The sequence below is a fragment of the Gossypium hirsutum genome, chromosome A13 (assembly GCF_007990345.1).
Source record: "Gossypium hirsutum isolate 1008001.06 chromosome A13, Gossypium_hirsutum_v2.1, whole genome shotgun sequence".
Lineage (NCBI taxonomy): Eukaryota > Viridiplantae > Streptophyta > Magnoliopsida > Malvales > Malvaceae > Gossypium > Gossypium hirsutum.
The window spans coordinates 105187610-105209526 of NC_053436.1; the positions used below are offsets into that span (position 1 = coordinate 105187610).

The following is a 21917-nucleotide window of genomic DNA, read 5'->3' on the forward strand; positions in this document are numbered from 1 at the left end:
CTACGGTTTATAAGGCTGTACTGAATTCTGAAACAAGTGGAGCTAGTTGTGTACCAGTTGGAGCTACCTCTAGAGTTAGATCGCAAACATGATGTTTTTCACATCTCAATGTTGAGACGCTATCACTCTGATCCCACGCACATTGTTTCTGTGGAGGAGATTTAGGTTAGGCCAGATCTAACGTTTGAAGAGAAGCTGGATCAGATTTTAGATTGCGACATTAAGGTTCTAAAAAGAAAGTCTATCTTTTTAGTGAAGGTGATGTGGCAGAATCATAGCATTAAGGAGGCCACTTGGGAGCCAGAGGATTCGATGAGTCAGCAGTACCCTACCTTTTCTAATTAGGTAAAATTTCGAGGTCGAAATTTTCTTTTAGGGGGTAGCTCAAAATTTAAATTCTTGTTTTTTTTGAATGTGTGACACACAAGTGTGTATCTGCTTCAGTGGTTAAGTGTTTGGGTGTGTCTGAAAGGTTCCAAGTTCAAGCCTGACTTGAGCAAATTTTGGTATTTTATAAATAAAGCCCAATCCTTGGTCATTAGGATTTTATTTAATTAGTGGTAGAATCATAACAGAATGGGCCTGCTAGGCTGGTAGTTAAGGGGTGTGTTGTTAAGCTGGAGGTCTTGTGTTCGAAACTCTACGGTGGCAAGGGATTATTTTTGCTGCGAATTTCGGCTAAGAGTTTGTGTTTTACCGAAAGTCTGAGTAGTGGGGTAGTGGATGGAGAAAAGTGAGGGGAGTTGGGATAGGGGGTTATTAGAATTTTTCTGTTCAGTTTTCTTTTTAGCAAAATTCTATTCTCTTCTCCCTCTCCCTTTGCCTAAATTCCATCTTTTCTTCCTCTCTCATCTTTTTCGTTGTTTTACTCAAGTTCACCTCCTTTGTTTGTGCTGCGTGTAAACTTGATCTTTCGGTAAGTTTGGGTTTCTATTGATCTTAGTGGTTCTTTTTGAATATTGGTTAAAGAAGGGTTTTCAACTAGTTTGTAGGTGTTAATCGAAGGGCAGAATATCATTCATTGACATTCTAAGGGCTAGAATTCTCGTTGTTTAATAGTAGGTAATGGTTTTTCACTCGAAAGATGAATATCCTGTTTCGGGTTTAGTTTAATCTATTTGATAAAATGATTAACTGAGTGAAATATTGATCAAATATAGGTGCTAGAGTGCTCGGGAGTATTTAGGCATCAAAATCGATATAAGAGTGTGTACCAGGAAATACAGAAAATAGGATTCGGTGAAAAGCCAAAAAGTATTCTGTCGACGCCACACTGGCTTGTGGTCGCCCGTGTGGTAGGTCGTGTGACGGAACATGGTCTTGTGGTCGACGAACTAGGTCTTGTGCGCATAACACGGCCGTGTAATGGCCAGAGAGGCTATGTGCGAAACACGGGCTAGATCAATTAGGCCGTATGGGCCACACAGGTATGTAGGCCCATACGAGTGAACCACACAAGTGTGTGGAATTCTGGGTCAGGTCGTGTGATCCACACGTCCAAGGCCAATTTGGGCCGTGTGGGCCACATAGGCGTGTGAGCCCAATGTTATAAAATAATCTGTAAGGTTACACAGGTCACCCAAGTCGACTATGACCTACCATAGGGTCAGTAAGCATTACTTGGACCCTTGATTATGTGATCTGACTATGAGATGTATGTATTAAGCATGTTACTATTAGCATGTGTATCTGACTGATTGTACGATCTGTTAAGTTGCATTTTAGCATGCCATATTTGTATGACACATTGCATCGGGGTGGGGTTGGTGTTATGATGGAAGAAGTATTCTGAAAGGCTCTTAAGCCTTTTATCTGGCAGCTCAGCTACAATTATCTGATTATGTGTCATATTTCGGTACAGTACGGTGTGTTGGGATAGGTGGGTCGATTTAATCCCCACATGGTGTGTTGGGTTGGATGGAGTTGGTATGCAGGGCTGGTGGGCATAATTTCTGTTATTCTGCTCTGTTATGCATGTTATATCTGAGATGGGCTAAGGCCCAGTATGTATCTGATTCTGTGTCTGAGTGGACTAAGGTTCACACTAGTTCTGTAAAGGGCTCAGGCCCGAATTATCTGTTATTTGGAGATATGACTGACTTTTGCTACTGTGTATATTTTTCTGAGGGGATTACACAATGAGTTTGCGAAAACTCACCATTTTCTGTTTAATCAGTATAGGTAATCCCTAGACTTGACGGATCGGTACAGCGGAGGGCTCAACGGTGACCACCACTATCGAACTGCTTATTTACAGTTTTTGCAGTTACATCGCTTATTTCTTGTTGGTATTTTATGTATGATGGACTTTGGGACTGTTTGGTTTTAATTTGAGATTTTGAACTATTGATTATGGATTTATAAACTGCAACGCAACAAAGTATGGTTTTCCCAAAACAAACTAAAATTTTCGTAAATGAAACGGTTTTCAAAAGTTATTTGGGTTTCAAAAACTTCCGCATAAAAGAAATGTTTTAAATCAAATCAATTAGAACACGGTTTCCCAAATTAAGTAAAAGTTAATAATTTGAAACGATTAGAAGTCAATGCATTTTCAAAACCATTTTCATGTGACATCGCCAGATTCGGCCATAACATTCAGGCCGGGTTTGAAGTGTTACAATAATCTTACCCAAACACACTCTCGACTTGCCTCATGCATTGCAATTATTTCTGCATGATTTGAAGAAGTGGCAGCTAATGTTTGCTTTGTTGAACACTATGATATGGTAGTACCCCCACATGTAAATAAATATTTCGTTTGAGATCAATCTTTATGTGGATCCGATAAATAACCAACATCAACATAGACAACTAATAGAGATTTAGAATCATTTGAATAAAATAACATTATATCAATGGTCCTTCTTAGTTATCTGAATACTTGTTTAATTTCATTCCAATGTCTACGTGTTGGAAAAGAACTAAATCTTGCTAAACAACGAAAGTTATATCAGGTTTTGTGTTGTTTGCAAGATACATCAATGCCATTTTGATATGGTACTCCAAGACTAATAAAATCTTCATCATTTTCACAAAGACAAAATTCAATTTAACGATCATACAACCATCGAGGTACTCAATGGATGCACTTTACTCATGTAAAATTTCTTTAAGATCTTTCCGTATAAATTGACTGATGGACATAAATTTCATCTTTTAAATGCTCGATTTGCAAGCCAAGACAAAACATTATTTTTTCCAAGATATTTCATCTCAAATTCTTTCTTTAAATGATTTCCTGTATTTTGAAGCTTATCAGGAGTTCCAATAATATTTAGATCATCAACATAAACAATAATTATCACAAAATTCGATCCAGACCTTTTTATACAAACACATGGACAAATTAGATCATTTTTATAACATTCTTTCAACAAAGATTCACTAAGACGATTGTACCACATACATCTAGATTGTTTTAATCCATATAAACTTTTCTGTAGTCTGATCAAGCAAATTTCCTGAGAAATTATATATCCTTCTTAAATTTTAAATCAGAGATTTTCATATAAATTTCACTATCAAGTGTACCATACAAATATTATGTAACAACATTCATTAGACGCATGTCAAGTTTTTTAGGTACTGCTAGACTAATAAGGCATCTAAATGTGATTACACCCACCACAGAAGAATATGTCTCTTTGTAATCAATGCTGGGCCTTTGCGAAAATTCTTGTGCTACAAGTCGAGCTTTATATCTCAAGACTTCATCAATTTTATTTTGTTTTCGCACAAATACCATTTATATTCTACCGACTTTACATCTTTAAGTGTTTGGACTACATGTCCAAAAACCTCACGTTTTGAAAGTGAATTCAATTTTGCTCGAATTGCATCTTACCATTTTGGCCATTCTTTTCTATTTTTACATTCCTCAATAGATTTAGGCTCAGGATCCTTATTTTCTTTTGTTATTTCAGTGGCAACATTATAAGCGAAATTGTTGTCGACAACTACATTTTTTCGGTTCCATTATTTTCTCATATTGATATAACTTATCGAGATCTCTTTATTTTCATCATTTTCATTTTCACTTTTAGGTACCTGAATCTCTTCTTAAGTTTTATAATCAGTTATGTCATGAGTCTCTTCAGGAACCCCCATTTCCATTATATAACCATCTTGAATGTTTGCTCATTTTCTTTTATAAGGATTTTTATCTTTGGAACCAACTAGTCTTCCACGCTTCAAGTATGGATTACTTTCTTTTGCACTAACAATTTACCCTATTAGGACATCAATTAGTATTGGAGCATTTTCAGGTGGTATGTGATATTTAATGAATCTGGCAGTTGATTTGTAAAATGAATTATCCGTTGAACTTTTGGTTCACATTGCTTTGTATGATAATCTTAGACATTGATAATTCATTTTCAAGTACTTTATTAATCCAACTTTTTATTCTCTCCCTTTAATATTGGGAAAACTAACAACTCATGTCATAACTAAATCTCGAATTAATAGCTCAAAAATATTTAATAATATAAGGAGGCTCATATAAATATAAATTCTCAATCTCTTATGATGACCCATTTTTGTGCGTTGTGGTGGAGCAACTGGAACATTTACCGTCCATCCAAAAATTGTATGATGGGAAATATTTGGCTATTGACCAAAATTGTTATGGGGAGAATTTATAATTTATTGACTTGATGCGTACAACATGTAAATCAATACAATCTCATGCTGAAATAGGAAGTTTTGTTCTCATAAGTAATGGTTTAGCTATTAGTTGGAGGCATTTGATAAACGATTGAACTAAATCGTTTTATGTGTGAACATGAACTAGAAGACGTTAAACTTTTATCCCGATTGACATACAATAATTATTGAAAGCTTGGGATATAAGCTCACCAACATTAGCAAGATGAATTGTTTTAATTGCATAATCTGAAATTAATCATTTAAACAAGTAATCTCGCAAATGACAAGTTGCGAGTTAATAACGCATGTCATTATTTTTTAGATGCATCTACCAAAATCATATAATATCAAAATCATCAACATGGTGGATGAATGGGTCCATATTCATTTAAAAAATGCAAGACATTAAATCTCAATTTTAGCCAGTGAGTTTGTAATAATCAATTATCATTGAGAACAAGCAACACAAGAGAATTCTTTAAATTAAAGAATCTTTTGGTTCTTTATTAAAATGTCTATATGAATTCTCAATTAATTTTGCATCATATATAATCTAGGATAGTCTAACTAGTCACGCCAAATAGTAAATGTATTTGTATCAGTAACTTCCGATTTACTTTAACATGTTTTTCAATTGTACTAATAATGTCAATATAAATTTTGACAAGTGATAATTTTATCGTCATTCTTTTATTTTGTATTCACATATAAGCAATATTGTGACATTTACTTCTAGAAATGTCTACACCAATGTGAAGTTCATAATGTTATTAACTCAATAAAAGAAATATAATTTGCAAACAATTATTTGCAATATTCACTTCAGGGAATATGTCAAAATCTTCAAATAGTCAAATTAATATTAATAATCAAAATTGATTGTACAATTTGTTATATTTATTACAAACATTCACTTCAAGGAGTGTGAAAAAAAAATAAATTCGGACATTAATGTAAGCATATATCATATTCCTTACATTATTAAAGATTTGGTTCTTTAATAAAATGTCTACATATCATATATAGATAACATTCACTTAAAGGAATCATTAATTAGTATGAATCATTGGTCATTTTGTTCTAAGAATAAACAATTAACAACATTTCAAATCATTCATCTTCTTTTCATCTATTTTTCAATAATGACCAGAGGTTCCATTTTATAATTGTTACATATTGCTACATTCACTTCGAGGAATAGAGTAGAATCAGTGGAACAAAAAATTCATATTTTGTTTGGCCTTAAGAAGGCATTAGATCAATCTAAAATACTTTAAAAGCAATTTTCACCAGAGTTTTTCATCCAATTAACTAGAAAGAAATAACCAAGTCAAGCATGGAGTTTATTGCAAATCAAATGTACGGATAAAACTGACATTTAAAATATCAAACCTGATATAATGCTAGTGCCAACAAAAATTTCATAAACCATTGTAGACATGTATGAAATTTACTTCAAAATCATACATCTTATGTTCACTAAAACTTTTTCATTTATAATTGCTCATATAATTTCTCTAAATACTTAATAAATATAAAATATATAAACTACCTTTAAAAACTTTACGAAAGTAATAAGTTTCCTAGGGTTTTATAGTAAGAAAATATAAGGTATTTATAAAATCAAACCACACGATTTGTTTTAATGCTTCTTATCAACTAAAAATTGGTTAATACAAACGAGATTCATAGAAATGCAAACGATCAAACTAATATAGTAATTCTCAATTTTTAAGTTTATGAAAATGTTTTCAACCAAAATAATTCAAGAATTAAAAATGACAACAATTAAACTTGAAATTCAATATTAAGACCAGCCTAAAGATCAATTTAGACATTCCTCAAAATGTCTTTAGAACTACGCATGTATGAGTATTGAAAAATCTCAATTGTATAACCAAAATAATAAGAGACATTAAAGAAACATAATTTATATTTGAACTAAATCAAATTTGAACAATCATAAATTTCATAGGTTTATCAACATAAATTTACATACTAATATATTTTTAACCAAATACATTATTTAATTATAAAACCTACTATAGCAGCATAAAAAAATTAATCAATATTCATTTTCATAAACAAATAAGATGTTTGAAACCATAAGCAACCCATGGAACTAAAACTTAAAATAAAATCATCTCAAATATTTAAACCATATATCAAATTAATTTAATATCTAAGGATGCTATTATTGAGAAAAATTGTAAAGATAGAAATCTAATTAAGTTGATGTATTTTTCTTGTGCAACGAAGTCTTGATGATTTTATCAACAAGTAAGCAAATTTAAACTTCAATAGTAGACTTTGAATCCAATCAAAATTTATCAATAGCAAACTTGGAGAATGGATCTTATTTCACAATTTCATATAGATAGCGATATCAAATCCTTCACCATCCTTAATAACATAAAAATAAAATAAGTTAATCAAAATAATTATAATTGATCATTAATTAGCTAAAAATAATCAAATATGAAACATTAAATAAAAGAAACTTCCTACAAAAACTTTGCATCTTGCCATCTAAGATTTTAGAAATCATGGAGAATAAATTTGATCATCAATAAAAGGAACTATCACTTTGAGTAATATTGTGCTGATAACGTGTTATAAAATAAAGAGAGATAGAGAGAGTAAAGAACAAAGAAAATATGTGAAGCAATAGTGAATATATTTTATTGATCAATGGGATGATTACAATGCTTCTTCAAAATCTCTATTTATAGGCATAAGCAGTATAAATGAAGTCGAAATCTGATTCTAATGACTATTAGAATTTAAAGTACATCAAAACTTATCTTAATCTTGGTGAATATTCACTTAATAAGATATTCATAACATATACAACTTAATTAAAATTTTAGATCAAGTTTTTAAGCTTAAATAAACACATATAGGCATGCAAACCGAACCTGTTCAAGCAAAGAAAATGGGTTTTCTTAAATTAAAATTTCTTTTATTTAGGTTTGAGGGTTTTTTTTTAATTTGGACATGGATTGAGTTTATTTTAAGTTTGGATTTGATAATATATGGGTAAACTATAAAATTGGTCACTTTTGTTTGTCTTGAATTACATTTTAGACACTTATGTTTAAAACTTTACATTTTAGTTGCTTATGTTATTGTATTGTTATGAAGTGGTCACTCTACTGTTAAATTCCGTTACCTCCCTAACGGCAGTCCTACGTGGCAGTAAAATGGGTTTTAAATGCCAACTTAGATGTCCTATGTGGCCGTCCAAATTAAATCTATTTAATTAAAAGCCTATTTCATTTCAACAACTGAACATCCAAATTGGCATTTGAAACTTATTTGGACTACCATGTAAGACTGCCGTTAGGGAGATAGCGGAATTTAACGGTAGAGTGGTCACTTCGTAACAAAATGATAACATTAAGTGACTAAAACATAACATTTCAAACATAAGTGACTAAAATGTAATCTAAGGCAAACAAAAGTGACTATTTTTGTAGTTTACCCAAAATATATTTGGTCGTGAATTTGGCTTTAAAATTTTAATAATTATAGATTTTGTCACACCAATAATGTACGTGAAAGGAATTGTTTTATGTTTAAAATTTATTTAACAATGAATATAGGGGTTGATGATGAATTTATATTTTTTAATACTATTAAACACATGTTGAATCCTTAAATTTATAATTATTTTATTTAAAGATGATATAGAAATATAAAAAAGATAAAATTACTATGGTAATAATATTAATTATAATTTTTTTAAAAATGAATATCATAACTGGAAGTATTAGATTAGATTAGATATATAAATAAAGTAATTATAAATTCAATTGTAAATTTTAAAATCAAATCGACCCTTTGATTTAACCTCTCACATTTATTTGTGCCAACTTTAAAATTACCTAGCAAAAATGCATTTTTGGCTACAGTGCAAATACCTATTCAATACTTATACCAATATTGTCCTGTCTGTTAACATCTGAGCGTTGCTCAGTTGTGCTGGAACCTTGAAGCACTTGGCCTGCCACTTTTACTTACTACGCTACATCGCTTTGAAACAGAACCAAGTGAACCCTGTTATGAATCAACTTGGCGGTGGTGGACATATGCCTCAACTGCCACTGGTCATTCCATTTTCATCTTTTGATTAAATATCACGTTTGAAGTGTTTGGTCAAGTCAACCACCTTAATCAAAAGCAAGAAACACCTTACCCAAAACACACAAACATATGAGCTCGCCTTCGATTGTTCCTAAGTACTCGTGTAAGAGACCCACCATGACTTCATAATAACACCTAGAGGATGAAGAAGCTCAAAAGAAGCCTATAAAAATACCTCCCAAGAGAGGGGGATCAATCTATTACAGCCCATATGTTTCTTGGAATCATTTAACAAACTTCAGATAAGCCCAGAAAATGTAACATATATTACATGAACAAAACAACCACATGTTAAGGAAACTGATACTCCTTAGAACTCAAATCAAAGTCTGTTCTGTTTTGCTTCATGTCCTCATTTCTAACACAATTTTGTAGTATATTGAAGAAACGCAAAGGAAAAAAAACAGAAAAAAAAAGCAAAGATCAACTCTGAGAGTCATAGTGTTAACAGTTTTTGTGACCCAACCCAATCTGCAAACCACCAATTGTGGGATTAACACAGGTAGAAAACCAATCAAAATTTCTTGCTGCAAACGATGCAATGCAAGCATGTAAGATAATGATGAAGAATAAATGAAAAACAATGTACAGCCTTGGTTTCCAAGCTTTGACACCTCCATCAAAACACACAAAAAGAACTCAATCGTCGGCTTTAACAAGACTATCTTCTATATGTCGTACGAGATCAACATCAATATCCCCATCCCCATCACCGTCACCATCTTCATCACCATTGTCCACGCCCAAGTCCTCAACTTTGGCCTCATTTTCTTTTCTGGCCTTTTCCTTACGAGCAACAACGAGTAGATGTTCGAGGGATTCCCTTGCCCGTTTTCTTGCAAGCGCCGCCTCCCTTACCTTCCTGTCAGCCTCGGCCCATGCTACGGTAACGGCCTTCCCCATGGAAAAGGAGGCAATCTTGGCAGCGCAGAGCAAAGCGTGAGCGAGCTTCTTGTCGATCTTGTTGTCCTTGAGAGGAAAGAAAGAGAAAGAAGAGTCCTTACAAGGTGGGCAGAGGTAAGAGGTGAGAACGGTGTCGCCTGCGCAGTGAGAATGGGTGAGGGAGCAGCAATTGGAGCAGTTGACACGTTTGGAAGGATGGGGTGGGGAGCCGCCGTAGAAGGTAAAGCAAGCAGGGCAGAACGAGGAAGGGTGGAGGCGGAGGACACAGGCAGTGCAAAGGCGGCGTAGGATGCCTAAGTGGCGAACTTGGTGGATAAAGAAGGGAGAATGGCCACTGCAGTTGCTGCATTCTTTGGATAGTAATGGATTGTTGAGTTTGCTGGCGGCGGCGGTGGGGAGGGTCATGCCAATATTGCCATTCCTAGTACTCAAACCAGTAGCCATGGTGATCGAGGACCCCCTTCTCTGCCCTGCCCTCCTCTGGTTTGAGTCTTACAATGTTTAGTCTTTTTTCTTTGTTAAAACTATATTTAGGGTTTATTGTGTTTTAAGACTCATTTATTATTACTTACAAATATATACCAACTTTAAGTTCAACCATGCTGTCATTGGCATGGTTTAGGTTTAATATAATTATTATAATTTATAGACAATATTTAATAATATTTTCAGGTTTTTTTTTTTTAAAAAAAACCCTGCCCTATGACCTTAATTAAATTCGAAATCAAATCTCTAAATAATCGTTTTAGTCTTTTACCGTTCAAACTCAACCAACCTTTTATCATTTGTCATACACATTTTTCTGATTCTGTAGCAAAACTAAGGTTGTGTCTTCTTATTGATTTAAATACCTTTAGTACTACAGCCTCTAATGTCAGCTCTCTATATATTGCTTACTCATTACACAAAGCAAGCAAGTTTACAGCTTCTTTTGACTTCCCTCCATCTCAACATCCCCTACATTACAAGAAGCAGGTGCACCAAATGAAGAGCATTTCCACTGTATCTCATCCAAATACCATCTTTCCACCATCAGAGTTTCTTTTAGCTTAGCACATCCGTGGTTCACAAACTTAAACCAATCAATCTCTTCCTCAATATGCACCGACAAAAGATGATCAACTTTATGGTATCATTTATTACCTTCCAATCAACAGAGGTATAAATAGCTAGTTTAACCAACCATTAGTTTCCCTACTGATCACTGACATGTTCAATGACCAGAGCAGCCATTGCCCTCATCACTAATATAAACGCCGTTGCTTGCATGTACAGTATGTGATGCACTTGATCCTTAATGTGATCCCTATAAAACACCAACATATAAGAGGAATAATTGGTCGAATGGCGATATCAACACACTTTCAAGAAAGGAATAAAATCGACGGCTATTGCCATCCACAGAATTCTGCTAACAAATCAAAAATATTTCATCACATATGCTACAGAGCAATACGAGGGGACACAGATGGGTGAAAATGCAGAATATCCGCCAACTGGCTCATGTAAACCCTACAAAAACTTGTAGGTTCTAGTGCAGCACAGATATAATAAGCATGTGTTATACAAACAGTCGAACATTCTTCTTAAAGCTGCATGTAAAATTGCACATAAAAATGCTAAATACACAAGCCGTCTATTAAAAATAGGCTCTCTCCACAGAAACCAGTCTTAGATCAAATATGGAATCGAATGAAGCAATGCCACTATATTGATGTATTCAGTATCACTGATGCAAGCTTTAAAGAACAGAACACGAATACTCAATACGTACAGTTTACAACAATTTACAAGAGCTCTTTGCAAGTGGCCTTGTTGTGTCCAAGACCCTTGCACTTACTGCACTGGAGTTGGCGCTTCATTGCCTCCTGTAATCCAACTTTCTTTGTGGTAGGCCGACCTGGTGGACGACGTGTTGGTGGAGTTACAGTCATTACGGCTTCCGAATAATCATTCTGCATAGCCCAGTCCATATCTGGAATAGGCTTGACAGATTCTGCATAGGTTAATCTGTAGCTCTCAGTTGAAAAGTATCTTGAGCAATAATCATAAGGGCTTCGTCCAATGCAATTGATAACAGCAATAGCATGGCAGCATGGTAAACCAGTAAGTTGCCAACCTTTACAACTACAATCCCAACCATCCATGTCAACCACTTCAGTGGACTCACCTTGAACCTCAAATTCGCTACCAGTAGTCAGTTGCACTTGAAGGGCACTGACTTTCAAGCTCTCCTTTTCCAGCTTTTCCTCCATGGATGGAGTCAGCCTTGTTAACCACTGATCAGAATCGGTCCTACGGAAATAAATTAACTCCATAATCTCTCCCCGTATGACATCAACCATCTGTGTTATAGGTAATTCATCTGCATCTGATGCCCAGCTGTAAAAGAGTTCACCAAAGTTTGATTTCATATGGTTATATCTGGCACCCTGGAAAAGTGAATTTGCCCAATTCTGGGGCTCACTTTGCATGATCCAATTGTAAGCTTCCAGTGAAAGACTTTTGATGCCCTCAGTAATCTTATGAAACTCTTCAGGTCTAGGTGCAAAAGCTGCACGATAAAGGTCTTCAATCATGATACCTTTAACATCACGAGAAAACTGCCCTTTCAAGTCTCTAATGAGTTGCTCAGTTAAATAGTGCAGACAATAACCATGATAGGAATCCTTGAAAATTTCAGAGATTGACTCCCGCAAACCCTTCTGTCTGTCTGCAACAAATGTTAGAGGACAAGATGTTGACAGAGCTGATTTTAGTTGTGATAAAAACCAATGCCAATTATCATTGGTTTCTGCATCTACAAAAGCAAAAGCAACAGGAAATACAGAGTCATTTCCATCTGCAGCAGTTGCTGTCAACAATATGCCTTGATATTTGGACTTCAATGGTATGCTATCAAGGAAAAGGAGAGGCCTGCAACCTTGTACGAAACCGCTCAAAGAGGCATGGAATGCGATGAAGAGGCGTTGGAAACTCGAGTCTTCCTTAGTGGTGAATGTAGCAAGACTGCCAGGATTGGTCTCCATTATCTTGTCACACAAAAATGGCAACTGACCATATGCATCCTTATATGAACCCTGAAGCTGCTCCTTGGCAATTTCTTTCCCACGCCAAGCCTGGCAGTAGTTCAGTTGTATTCCATATTCTTGTTTAATGTCATTTACAATGTCCTTGGGTTTGTAATCTGGAAAAATTTTCAACTTCTCCTTGATAATACTGGCTACCCAGCTTTGATGCCCAACTGTCACAGCGGACCCTCCACAAGTATGTGTTGGATTCATCGTCTTGATACATATACTAAGCTGAGTGGCCGACAACCTTGATGCATGAATTCTCCAAGGGCAACCTTCAGCTTTGCACTTAACAGTCACACGATGGCTATCATTCTTTTTATACTTAAATGCAAACTGATGTGCAATGGCATATTTACGCAATGTCTCACGAAATTCATGAACAGTACTGAATCTTTGCCCCACCCCTGTAATTGTATCCTGCCACTGCTCAGCAGCTTTAGCATGCTTCTCATAGGGAACAACAGAAAGAGGACGAACAGACAAAACCTCAGGTGGCAAATTAAAGTGTGCATCAATATGGTTGGGGCCATCAATATCAAGAGGGGCACCAAGAGGAATATTGGGTTGAGTGGTATCATCCACAACATCTAGAGGTAACTCAAGTGGAGGCACTGCTTCAGACAAAGTTGTTCTACTTGACCTGTAAAAACACATTCTCAGAATTAAGTTTAGTAAATCAAGAATTACATCTAAGCTTTAGCTTAGAAGTTAGAAATGAAGAGAACTACCTACTATCTGACATGTTAGAAACATCATCAGCTCCATTTTCTTCCATTACGATATACACATCAGCAGTTATAGAATCCCCATGAAATTTTATCATCCGTTCTAAATCCTTGTCATTGGAGACAGTAATGAGAGTCTTTCTATTACCAGGGAGGAAGTATTTGATAGACATAGCACCAAAGCTACAATTAAACATTTCTGCTACTTCCATCTTGAAGTCACTGAACTTCATCTGATCATCAATGTCTATTGCATGAGCATCTCCACCTCTATACGACAATGAGCCATCATTTTCAGTCTGAAATTCACCTCCAGATTGACAAATTGCTATTATCTTCTTTGTAGCCATGACCTGCCAATCATTTCAGAAAAAAAAATGCCCAGGACAGTCCGTAAAACCAATCAAGTAAAGCAAAACAAAACAAAAAGTTCAAATGATATAGTTATAAAATAAGAAATAATAGGAGAAAGGATAATCAATCACGTTGAATTCAGTGCTCAAATGCAGTAGATATTCTGGTGATATATTTGGCTAACTTGTTCACTTGTATTCCATTCCTAGCACTTCGAGTATCCCCATATATGGATTTGTAAAGGGTATAATTGAAAATTCCCAAGTCTAAAACATGGGAAGAGAAATCAGAAATGGGTGCTTTCCCCCCGATTTTGAAATTTCAGGCTGAATTTTCTCCATAAACAAGCGGAGTGTGAAGCCGTGAATAAACAGTAATAGTATTGCAAAGAAAAAACAAAACAGAGGTTAAAAATCTAAAGTGGTAATTTAGCATTGAGGCTAAAAAAACCCTGCAATCTTGTATATTTTTTGTTCGTTTTAAGGAGCAGAAATGTATTTTTATGCATAAAAGGAACGAATAAACCCTAGTATACGTAGTTATTGAGGAAAAAAAAAAGTTAGAGAGCGATTACCTTGAATAGTGAGGAATAGGATTCCCCAAATCCCCAATAACTAGGGTTTTTCTGGGGGGGTCTGGTAAATGTAATAATCAAATTTGAGAAACCATTTTGTTTCTCTCGAACGGTACGGATAGACAAAAAAAAATTCACCGGCGGTAGAGAGGGTAAGAACGTAAATTACGTATTCCTACTTTCATTACGTAGGTCTAATTTTGTTTTCAGCCCCTGTACTTTTTATATATTTAAAATTTAGTCTCATTACATTTAGTTGCTAGACTTTAATTTTCTACTCTTTTTATTCAATAATTAAATTCTAATTGATAAATGATTCAAAAGAATATTGTTAAATTGGATTTCTTGGTATTTTTAAAATTCAAAAAAATCACTCAATGGCCAATTTAATTTAATTTTAAATAATATATTTTAAATTATCTACTTGTTTGCATCACAGACCACGGATCAAAGTTCGTGGCCATTGTACATTCAAAATCCCATGAAGGTCAACTGATTAAATGGAGCTCATTTGACTCACTTGAATTGGCCTGATTTGTGAAACATATGGAGAAGTCAATTTTCATGAAGTATTGATGACGTAGTGAGACACCCTAGTAGAACTAGAGTTATCTGGATAATTATTGTAAATTCTAATGAATAAATATGTATAGAGTTTAAATCATTTAGGACTCAACTGTTGATATAATTCGGTCTATACCATTAGTTTTGAGGAAGCTCAATTATAAATAAAGGTATTCCCCTCATTTGTAATCACTCACTTGTAAACTTTCAAAGTAATAGAATATTTTTGGAGAGCATTTAGTCAAATATTTGGTGTGCGTTATTTTTCCGTAGTTTTTATATTCATTTGTGGCTTCTTTTGTTTTAAGTTTGCTTCTTCTTTATTTCGTTGCCTTAGAGAATTTTTATAAGAAATTTAATTTTTTCAAGACTAAGGCTAACTTAGACGGATTTGAATCCAATAAATCGCTTAAGGCCGCGTAGTTTGTTAGAATAACACTTGAATTTATTTTTAGCATATATACTCGAGTTATTAAAAAAATAAAAAAAATTATTTAACCATTTTAAATATAAAAATAAACCTCAAATATAAAAAATAAGTTAAATAAAATTTTAAAATATCAAGATTTCTCAAATATAGTATACTCTTTACATTTTAGACATCCGATAGTAGGTTGATGATGTATCTCCACAGGTTATAGTGAAAGTATCTTACTTTTCAATAAAATTTACTTTTTAGTCGAGAAATAAAATCCTATATATAATTTTCACAAAATAAAAATCTAGATTTTTTAAATTGAAATAAGAAGGAGATTACCTAAAAACTCGAATAAAAAAGATATAAAATTTGTCTTATTCTCAATTTTCATCTCCTGTAATTATAATAAATAAACAAAATTGAATGTTTCAGATTAGGTTCTATTAAATTTATACACAACATTGTACTCTTAATTAACTAAAATAATTTATTATTAAATTTTAAAAAATAAAAAATATATATCCTTTTAACCGTTGATTGTAATCATTTTAATAAATAAATAAATAAGTCACGATAATAATAATAGTAAAATCCTTAATATCATAAGTTGTCTTGTAAATTTTTTTTAATTCATTATTAGTTGTTGTAAATTTCATTTGAATTAAAATATTATTGTTTCAAGCAAAAAATAAAAGGAGCTATTAATTAAATGAGGACAACTGTTAGGTAAGTATATATAATAATACATAATATTTAGCTTCAATCCATAAGAAAATTGTTTAAAAATTATCTGTTAGAATCGTAAAATAACATCTAATTTAGAATTTTATTAGCGTAAAACACCAAGTAAACAAACAAATGAGAGAGTCTCAAATATAAAATCTGGATAGATAAATTGAGCTATAGAGAGAGTTAATTGTACACGATTTAGCCCTTAAAGTATACTATTTTCCCACTTTGATACTAAATTTTTTTGTCTCAATTTGGTATCTAAAATATCAATCACTTTTCAATTTGATACCTAAAATATGCATCCACTAAATTTTTGAGTTCATTTTTTTTAAATATGATAAAAGAAAACTTATATCCAATCACAAAGCGCCACATGGTATTTTTATATAAAAAACAAATATTTTCTTTTATTAGATCCATATACACATTAAAAATAGAAATAAATATATAAAAAAAATTATGAACATATATAGGATATAGAAAAAATATATAAATTATAAAAATAATTTTTTAAATAACCATATTTGAAAAGAAATTAGTTAAAATTGATAACATTATTACAAAAAATGAAAACAATTAGAAAAATATTTTTTAAAAAATTTAAAAATATATAATTATAAACTTTTATCTATTATATATGATTTTTTTTACATTTTAAATCAATATAACATTAAAAATAAATAATTTCTTACATTTTAAATCAATATAATATATATTAATTAAAAAATAAAAATAAAAACACATAGCGCATTCAAATAATGCTAGGTAGCCAGCCTACCCTCAATCAATGCCGGTCAACATTGATCAACACAAATCAATTGTTAAGTCAAAATTAAAATTTTTTGTAAAATCAAAAAAATTATATATTTTAAAATTTTCTAAAAAAAACTATTTTATATTTTTTTAATAATACTATTAATTTCAACTATTTTTTCAATTATCAATTTTTGTAAATTTTATTTTTAAAAATTATATATATTTTTATAATATGTATATACCTTTAATAAAAATATTTATTTTTTATATAAAAATACCCCGTGGTGCTTTATAATTAGCTATAAGATTTTTTCAACATCTATCAAAAAAAAATATAACGAAGTACCAAATTAGTACAAAAAAAAATACCAAAATGAAAAATAGAAGGGTTAAATTTACGTGATATTATTGGCAGGTTAGTAGTTGTAGTAACTATAATTTTTTTCTTTTTTGTCAGTCAAATGATCACCAAAATATTAATATATTTTTTATTACCTAACTATGAAAAAATTACATAATAATCACTCAACTATTCAATTTTATTTGTTTCAGTCAATTTTTATCTTTTCAATTTTATCTGTTTCAGTAATCAATGGGCAAATGTAAAAATAGCCAAAAATTTAAGATAGTTGAGTGACTGAAATAACAAAATTGAATAATTAAGTGATATTTTATAACTTTTCTTAGTGAGGTGAAAAAAAAAACCATAGATGGAGGACTGCTAATGTAGCTCACTCTACTTGTATCTAGTAACTAATAGTTTATCTTTTGTTTCACAAATCGAACATACTTCACATAAAATGTTAAATAGACAACATGAAATACATAAAATGTTGAAATAAGGCCATCATTGTCACAACAATCTTAGGGATTATGCAAACCATTACATAACACAAACATGCCTAAGAAGATAAATAGCTAACTATATCTATTCATCATCACTGTCATTCCCAAAAACTGATGCAACAGCTACTTTTGGTTTCTTCACTGCACTACCAGATGCATTCTGCAAAATGAGGGGACAAAGTTGAAGATTGTCACAGGCATGTTCAAAGTCAACTCGACTAAAACTTTAAACTAGCAACAGATTAAGGATTTGAATTTCCAGTCCGTTGTTTCGTTACATCGCTATCACTTAAGTTATTATGGTTGCAACCGTATGAAACACATCAAATGTAGATCCCACATAATTTTCTCCTCAACCTGAAGCCACTCATCTACCATTCTATGTCATAGTACATGCACTGTAACATCACTGTGACCAAGAAATTCACTCACACAAGTTCACTCTCACTGCGAACAATGAAGTCATTAATGGGACAGAGACAATTGATAGAAGTAAAAAACTCTTACGTTACATGATCAGACACAAAAAGGTTTTTGAGAACGGAATGCAGAGTCATTAGAGAGTAGGCCATAAAATTTAATTTCAGACAGCCAGATTATTTTCCTACATCACATGGATATTCTGAATTTATATATGTCAGAATTTTCTTCAGTATTCAACAATAAAACCTAGCACCCTAGATGATATATGTTCTAACATGCATACTTATGGATGCATAATAAACAAAAATGCAGTTTATTGCTAATCTCAGTACCTGTCAAGCACGCATAAAGTGTTACTCAGTAATCACATACCTTAGAGCTGCTGCTTTTAGAAGAAAAACCAAACTTCAATGTCTTCCGCTGCTCCTGATCAGCAAGTGCAGTAGCAATGGCAGAAGCAGGAGCAGGAGCAGGAGTAGTTGCAGGCCCAGATTCCTCCCGGGACTCCTGCTGCTGCTGTTTACGAGCACCAGCCCTATACCACATTAAAGAAAACAAAACGAGAAGACATAAAATGGTTAATAACTGATTAGCATCACTATAACATGCAGCTCAAATAATAAAGTAAGGCAGAAAATTATTTCAAAAACCATGGAGATATAAAAGCTCAATTAATTAGATACATTTGAGCAAACTTAGCCATCTCTCTTTCCTGGCGTTGCTGCTCTCGCTTTTGTCGATCATCACGACTGGAACTACCATGCATTTCTCTCATTTCTTTAAAGCGCTGCAAGCAAATAACAAATGATGTTACAGGTTAGACAACATTGAAAACTACCTAAAGATCAAAAGTAGGGAAAGGAGCAGTCCATGTGTCTGTTTAGGGAGGGAAAGAGAGAACTGGGCCATTTACCTTTCTGTGGTTGTGATCATATGAACTCAGATGGACCTCAAATTCCATAGCCAATTTGTATTGCTTGTTGCAAAGCTCACAATAGAACACCTTGCGTATTTCTTTCACCTCCGTTTGAATTTTCTGCTCACGTTCTGCTAACACCTGGATTTTCATAATGTGCACGAAGCAGGCAGTAGAAGCCACCAGGTAATAAAAACTGCATGAAATTGACAAGAGCTTCCGAGGTTGATGTTCCCCTATGATATACCATTCCGATCAAAAGACACACATATATGCTATATGCTGCCTTCTGCTAATGGAGGTTTTCACAAAATGTAAAGCATCAACCTCATTATTATCTAGCGCTGAAACTTATAGTGATTATCTACAAGTTGAAAATCATACCTCTCGTTTCTTGGCATGTTCCTCAGTCTCCTCAACCTCAATATCTAGTTTCCTACGCTGGATATTTTCTTCAGCAGTGAAGAAATCATCTTCTTCTTGTTTTCCAATCCCTAACTTCGGATCTCTAATCCCAGATCTTATAGGCTCAATTATTCCTGGTAACCAGAAAATAATTGTTAACGATAAACAAATAGCTTGAGCAATGGAATGGATGGCCAGTCAGGATTCTGAGTAATCAAGAATGAAAAAAACACAACAGCAAAGAAACAAGTTAATAAAATTATGTCATAACCTAATAAAAACTATTGGAGAATGTCAAGCCCAGAACTTAAATAAAATCTAAGCTGCATTAGGAAATTATTTGCATAGTAATCATGGGCAAAATTACTAAGTTCATGTTAAATTGCAGCTTCATATTATTTATCCCAGAATATTTTCCAACTAGTTAGATGGCAAATAAAAAAAGACCCATAATGGAGAAGGAAAATGCAGTTCAATGATAGGAATTTAACACTAACATACCCTGTTCATCCTTCCCAAGACCCTTTCCTTTCCAACCCATTTTTTGAAGAAGCCTAAACCCAACATTTGAAGAATTCAACTTTGTATCTAACGTTGCTTGCTGAACATTATCCAGATCAACATTCTCCGTTGGCTTGTGATTGATTGGCAAGCGGAAATCTTCAGCCAACTCCTCAACAAGAGAATCTTGGTATGCCTATTCCAGAAAGTGCAGATGATAAAGCTCAATACATCAACAATCATAAACATTGATGACAAAGTGGGCATATATATCAGAAATGTTATTGTATCTTTACAAGTACAGAACCATAGTAAGAATACTCAAGAGTAGATTTTTACAAGAAAGGAGTTAGATAAGTCAGTTGATTTTTTTCGATTATAACCTCCTCTTAAAACAACAAAAGTAGAACAGTGATTGAAGAGATTCAACCCGAGTATAAATGAATCTAAATGGATGTGAAATTATAGAAATGAGATTGCCTACTTGCTCTTCTGAAATTTGCTGTTTAGTTCCAAGGTTTGCCTCCTGAGAACTGTTGTATCTTCGGTAGTCCATTTTATACCACCTACACCATGAGAGAACAAAAAGCTAGTAAGTTAATCAAAGATGTCATTAGTGGATGAAATACAGGTGGGAATCACGATAGAAAACAAAGGTGTTCAACGTTCCAGCTAACATCTTGTTTAGCAATTAAGAAAACTTATGTTAATTAAAAACTAAGCTGCAATTGAGTGATTTGAGGCATAATAATATGTAATAGAAATAGTCATAATATTGCAATATCATCGACGTAGTTGGAGAAGAATAGGTGAAAATTTTTTTAAAAAAAGAGAAGCAATTGCGACATAATTAGGAATTAAAGTTGATCCCATATGCAGTCCAAGTAAACAATCAGAAACTTATATTCATAGTGTCCATCAAAGAGAGCAGAAACACAAGTTTGAAGGTGCCAATAAGCATTTGGAGGCAATTAAGTGAGCAGGTCGAAGACCCATTGTGGAATAAGGGTTTTTTTATAATTAGATTCGATCTCCAAGCTGAAAGAACAATCTCTAAGCAAGAATCATCGTTAAGAAAAAGAGAGAGAAAACTTTAAGAACCATAAGCACCAAAAAAAAAAAACACCATGATAAAGAAGACAGAACCAGATCCCACAGCCTCCCCGGCCACTACCAAAAGTAGCTTAGTGAATAGGCAAAGGAAAGAGATATCAAAGCGAAGAAAGCATTAATCTGGCATGGAATTCAAATAAAAGAAACTAGGGATTATATATTACACAAAAAATAATAGCTAGAAAAGAAAAGAAAAAGCAATACCGGAGCAGATAAAGAGAGAGAAATGGATGTGAAACGCAGCAACTGGTGCCGGTGAGATGAGACCTTCTTATTTTTCAGCTCTGCGGCTTCAGCTTGACCTTCTTTAACTTGGTAGGGTATTGATGAATGTATGAAAAGTACTCGATTTGATTTCTTAATTGATTGGAAAAATGAGTTTAAACAGCGTTAGCGTATGTCTTTAGGCTCTGATCTTCTCTGCTGGATAATGATTTCCAGAAATCGCCGTTGAGGCCCAAACATATAATTATGAAAGTAAGCCCAAACATTGACCCCAAATGACTACATCCGTCAATTCTAACCCGAATCCGAAAAATTCAATCAGATCAACTCAAACCTTATTTGACTTGAGTTAATCATAAAAAATTCAATGATCCAAACTAGGCCTACCCAGTCTGAACCGAAAAATGAGAGGATTTTGGTAAAAATATAAGCTCAAAAAATGAGTTTTGACAAAAAAATAATACCGTTGTAGAAAACTAGTCGAGCCTCAAGTAAGGCTTTTTTGGCCTGAGCCCAGCCCGAATATGCATAAAAATTATTGTTTTTCTTTTATTGTTTTCTTGATCTCTTTTTTTATCATTTTTTTGTT

At 33.2% G+C, this 21917-nt stretch overlaps 3 protein-coding genes across 6 annotated transcripts; all 3 read right to left on the reverse strand.

Annotated features, from left to right (window-relative positions):
• Window positions 1-9039: 9039 nt before the first annotated feature.
• Window positions 9040-10449, reverse strand: LOC107893501 (uncharacterized). Its single transcript, XM_016818514.2, has one exon. It carries the CDS (start codon window positions 10141-10143, stop codon window positions 9436-9438), a length of 708 nt encoding a protein of 235 aa, XP_016674003.1. The 5' UTR covers window positions 10144-10449; the 3' UTR covers window positions 9040-9435.
• A 328-nt stretch (window positions 10450-10777) lies between these two features.
• On the reverse strand, window positions 10778-14565 carry LOC107893500 (uncharacterized). 4 transcript variants are annotated; one of them, XM_041085571.1, is made up of 4 exons: window positions 14430-14565; window positions 13505-13854; window positions 11474-13416; window positions 10778-11005 (listed from the first exon to the last, which is right to left on the reverse strand). In XM_041085571.1, the coding sequence occupies exons 2-3, from the start codon at window positions 13849-13851 to the stop codon at window positions 11487-11489; spliced, it is 2277 nt and encodes a 758-aa protein (XP_040941505.1). In that variant the 5' UTR covers window positions 13852-13854; window positions 14430-14565; the 3' UTR covers window positions 10778-11005; window positions 11474-11486. The 4 variants fall into 4 exon arrangements, with proteins under 4 accessions (XP_040941505.1, XP_040941504.1, XP_016674001.1 ...); XM_041085570.1 differs by lacking the exon at window positions 14430-14565 and adding an exon at window positions 13987-14388; XM_016818512.2 differs by lacking the exon at window positions 10778-11005 and having other exon boundaries at window positions 11173-13416; window positions 14430-14562.
• Window positions 14566-17644: 3079 nt separating this feature from the next.
• Window positions 17645-21543, reverse strand: LOC107893499 (G patch domain-containing protein 8). The gene is made up of 8 exons (XM_016818511.2): window positions 21308-21543; window positions 20475-20556; window positions 19991-20186; window positions 19469-19623; window positions 19082-19225; window positions 18852-18955; window positions 18541-18703; window positions 17645-17905 (listed from the first exon to the last, which is right to left on the reverse strand). Exons 2-8 carry the CDS (start codon window positions 20544-20546, stop codon window positions 17828-17830), a joined length of 912 nt encoding a protein of 303 aa, XP_016674000.1. The 5' UTR covers window positions 20547-20556; window positions 21308-21543; the 3' UTR covers window positions 17645-17827.
• Between the last annotated feature and the right edge of the window lie 374 nt (window positions 21544-21917).

Bases quoted from the DNA above. Each gene is read 5' to 3' on its own strand.
- LOC107893500 (XM_041085571.1), bottom strand. From the start codon at position 13,851: ATGGCTACAAAGAAGATAATAGCAATTTGTCAATCTGGAGGTGAATTT. The intron at 13,417-13,504 runs GTAGTTCTCTTC...GTGTTTTTACAG, and splicing joins TCTAACATGTCAGATAGTAG to GTCAAGTAGAACAACTTTGT.
- LOC107893499 (XM_016818511.2), bottom strand. From the start codon at position 20,546: ATGGACTACCGAAGATACAACAGTTCTCAGGAGGCAAACCTTGGAACT. The intron at 19,624-19,990 runs GTATGTTAGTGT...TCTGGTTACCAG, and splicing joins TCTTGGGAAGGATGAACAGG to GAATAATTGAGCCTATAAGA. The intron at 17,906-18,540 runs GTATGTGATTAC...CTCATTTTGCAG, and splicing joins CTAAAAGCAGCAGCTCTAAG to AATGCATCTGGTAGTGCAGT.
- LOC107893501 (XM_016818514.2), bottom strand. From the start codon at position 10,143: ATGGCTACTGGTTTGAGTACTAGGAATGGCAATATTGGCATGACCCTC.